Genomic DNA, 3,212 nt, shown 5'->3' with positions numbered 1-3,212 from the left:
TAAGTCACTTCAGTCGTGTCCAACTCTGTGCGACCCCATAGACGGCAGCCCACCAGGCTCCCCTGTCCCTGGGATTCTCCAGGCAAGAATACTGGAGTGGGTTGCCATTTCCTTCTCCAGTGCATGAAAGTGAAAAGTGAAAGTGAAGTCGCTCAGTCGTGTCCTACTCTTCGTGACCCCATGGATTGCAGCCCACCAGGCTCCTCCATCCATGGGATTTTCCAGGCAAGAGTACTGGAGTGGGGTGCCATTGAAACTATGGTAAAAGTGAAACTCATGTAGTTTCAATGTTTTAAGGGATAATCATGGAAAGGCAACTTCAAAATACAAACCACTTTCACTTTTTCTATTTGGTTTTGTTAAATAATATTAAAAATGCTTTCATAGCCTATTAATCATAGTTCTCAAATGGCTAACATCATTGTTCCAGGTCAGAATACATGGATAATTCTATGATTATCTATGATGATTACTAGGTGTGTTATTTTACTTCAGTATTTCCAGAGCGCACATACTGATGAGCAAGGCTTGAACAATTTGCTCACTAGCTTACTGCTGGCAACAGAGTTCTTCAGTGATGCACAAAGCACATCCAAATGCTTCTTTATAAATATCTGGCTCTGATACAGGGCAATTATGATTAATGTGTCCCAGACACACTAATGTTTGGGAACTTGAGGTAGACAAGTTGTCACCTGATCCTGTCAGCCCAGTAATCAAAAACTGGTTTTTCAGAGAGAATTTTCCACTTCACTGATTAACAGTGATGTTTTGGAAGAATTTTATACTTGTCATAAGGAAACATAAGCAAGCCTTGGTACTGGCTTCTTAAACTGTAAAGAATCGGTGGGACTAACTTACATTTTTCACACTGTTGTGTTAACCATTTTTCTGCTTTTCAAAGAAACATAGGCTCATGTATTTGTAACACAGCATTAAAATATTTGTAAAATATAAACTGCTTAAGAACAAAATATCATCACAAATCTTACAATTCAGAGATAATCAAAGTATTATCACCTATATCCTTTCAAACTGAAAATTTGGGGTATTGCATAATCCTATATAGTTTTTTAAGCGGCTTTTTAAAAGGAATATACTTAGGTGTCATTCTGTATAAACACAGATCTGTATTAACACTTGTAATAGCTGGAGAATTTTTAGACTGTGTGTACTATGATCAATATGAATTAAAATGATTACTTACACTTATTTAGTGCTTACTATATGCTGGGTATCCAAGGGCTTCCTTTGTATGAATCCATTTGATCCTTACAACCCAATTATCACTCCTGTTTCATACAGATGAGGAAATTGAGACACCAAGAAGGAAGTTATCTGTCTAATCCCTAATATCCCACATTTTTCTAGTTAACAGTGCTTTGATATTATAAGCAATGTTGCCATGAATAACTTTGTTCATGTTGTTAAAGAATGTCTTTAGGATAAATTTCAAAAAGTTGTTGGGTCCAGAGGTATTCACATTTTAACCTTGTGTTACACACTTTCGAGTATTTCTACTGGGAGACTAATAATTTCATTTAACAATGTGAGTGTACGACTCCCCACATCCCTGGTTCTTTTTAATCTGTCTGACAAAAACGTATCTCAACGCTACTTTAATCTGCATTTCTCACTTTTAAAAACGGGACCTCATAATGGGTTTTTTCTAAGCACTCTTCGTCTATCACAATACTAATTTTGTTGACACGTTCTAAACGTTTACATCCTGCAGTCAGCAGTTATGGTAAATTTACATAATTTCAATTTACATGCAAGATGACATGCAAGATGCTCCAAGTTCCTTCCAAGTGGGATGCACAAATCTCTAGAAGATGTTCCTTAGAATTTCTACAGGATACAGAGAAGAGTTTTTGTTATTAAGTAAACTTATAAATAAAATTACTAAGTAGTTTAAGTTATTACTACCCACTGATCAAGCTTTAGATCCATTTTTCAGCCTTTTTTTTTTTTTTTTTTGGCTCGGCTTTTTTTGGGGGGGGGGGGTTGACTATCGCAGACCTTTTTGGTCAACTGCCAATCACTGTTAACAGCCTGCGGATCACACGGCTAGTAGCTGCCAACGCCCAGCTAGAAGAGCTTTCGACAGAGCTTCCAGGCAGGCCTTCGGGGACTCGCTGGATGATGCCAGCGCCGCCCCAGCCTCCGCGAGGAGCCGCGCGCCTGACACTCCCCTCTTCGGGATTCGGGCCAAGCCGCCTGCTCACATGACTTTACCAGAGCAAGCTTCCTGTCACCGCGGGCAGCGACCTGAACTCATAACCCCTTTTACTTAGATGAGGAAAGGAGTTTCCATCCTCCGCCCTAGGGACCACAAATTTGTGACCACCGTCGGAGCACGGGGGAAAAGAGGGTTTCTCTCTACCCAGACGCGACCCCTTTTCTTTCTGCTCAACCTCTGATTCACGCTTGAGCTCGTTAGTCGTCTTCGGCACGCCTGGAGGACCCCGTCCTCCGGAGGCTCAGGATCCAGGCCAAGTCAGGAAAGGCAGGCATCCCTGCCACTGTTCCGTGGGGCCAGTCAAAGGGGGTCCGGGCAGAGGGGGTTCTGGGGTTGGGCCGGTTTCTGCGGGGCAAGTTCGGGGCAGGTTCTGGACAGGCGAATCCCAGGGCACCCAGATTCCCGACAGGCTCTGCGCCCGGGGCCTTCGCGGCTCCTCCGCTCTTGCCGCCGCCGCCGCTGCCGCGGTTGCTGCGGGTAGGGGAGAGCTGGGGTTGTCGCGGGACGCGGAGAGTCCGTCTCGGCCGCTGTTTTTGCCCGAGGAGACTTCCTTCCTAGGTCGCACCCTGACTCCCGTGGTGTCGAGGAGGAGTCCCTGCGGACACCTCTGCACGCAGTGGAGATGCCTCTGTTTGCCACGAATCCCTTCGATCAGGATGTCGGTAGGTGCTTTTGCCGCCCCCTGTCCACCCCTCGGCGGACCGCGAGCCCTCTTGGCCCGCTCCCGGAGGACAGTCTGGACCCCCGGGCCGGGCGGAATCCTGCCTCTTTCCTGAGGCTCTTTCTGTAAGGGTTTGGAGGAGGTTGGGGGCTTGTCGCATCTTCTTGGAAAAAAAAAAGGAGGTGGCGGGGGGACTGAGACAGCCTGGGAAATAGGCCTGGAGCTGGGGCTCTGGGTTCCTAAAGAACTGCTGGAGAAGTGGGTGTCGAAGGCCGCGGAGGAACAGCTGGTGTGGCATCTGGTGCTGGG

At 46.1% G+C, this 3,212-nt stretch overlaps 1 protein-coding gene across 2 annotated transcripts in view; it reads left to right on the top strand.

The window, feature by feature from the left end:
* Positions 1–2,647: 2,647 nt before the first annotated feature.
* The window catches only part of STAM (signal transducing adaptor molecule), a 59,912-nt gene continuing 59,347 nt past the window's right edge, over positions 2,648–3,212 (top strand). Inside the window, exon 1 of one of the 2 annotated variants that reach the window (XM_025264338.2) lies at positions 2,648–2,904. Coding sequence is in view for 1 of the 2 variants with exons in the window: in XM_006052361.3 (XP_006052423.2) it covers positions 2,865–2,904 (40 nt within the window). In the remaining variant the exon portion in view is untranslated. The remainder of the gene's footprint in view (positions 2,905–3,212) is intronic. The other variant, XM_006052361.3, reaches the window with a different exon arrangement.

This window comes from Bubalus bubalis, chromosome 14 (assembly GCF_019923935.1).
Source record: "Bubalus bubalis isolate 160015118507 breed Murrah chromosome 14, NDDB_SH_1, whole genome shotgun sequence".
Taxonomy (NCBI): domain Eukaryota; kingdom Metazoa; phylum Chordata; class Mammalia; order Artiodactyla; family Bovidae; genus Bubalus; species Bubalus bubalis.
This window is presented reverse-complemented; position numbering and strand designations above follow the sequence as displayed.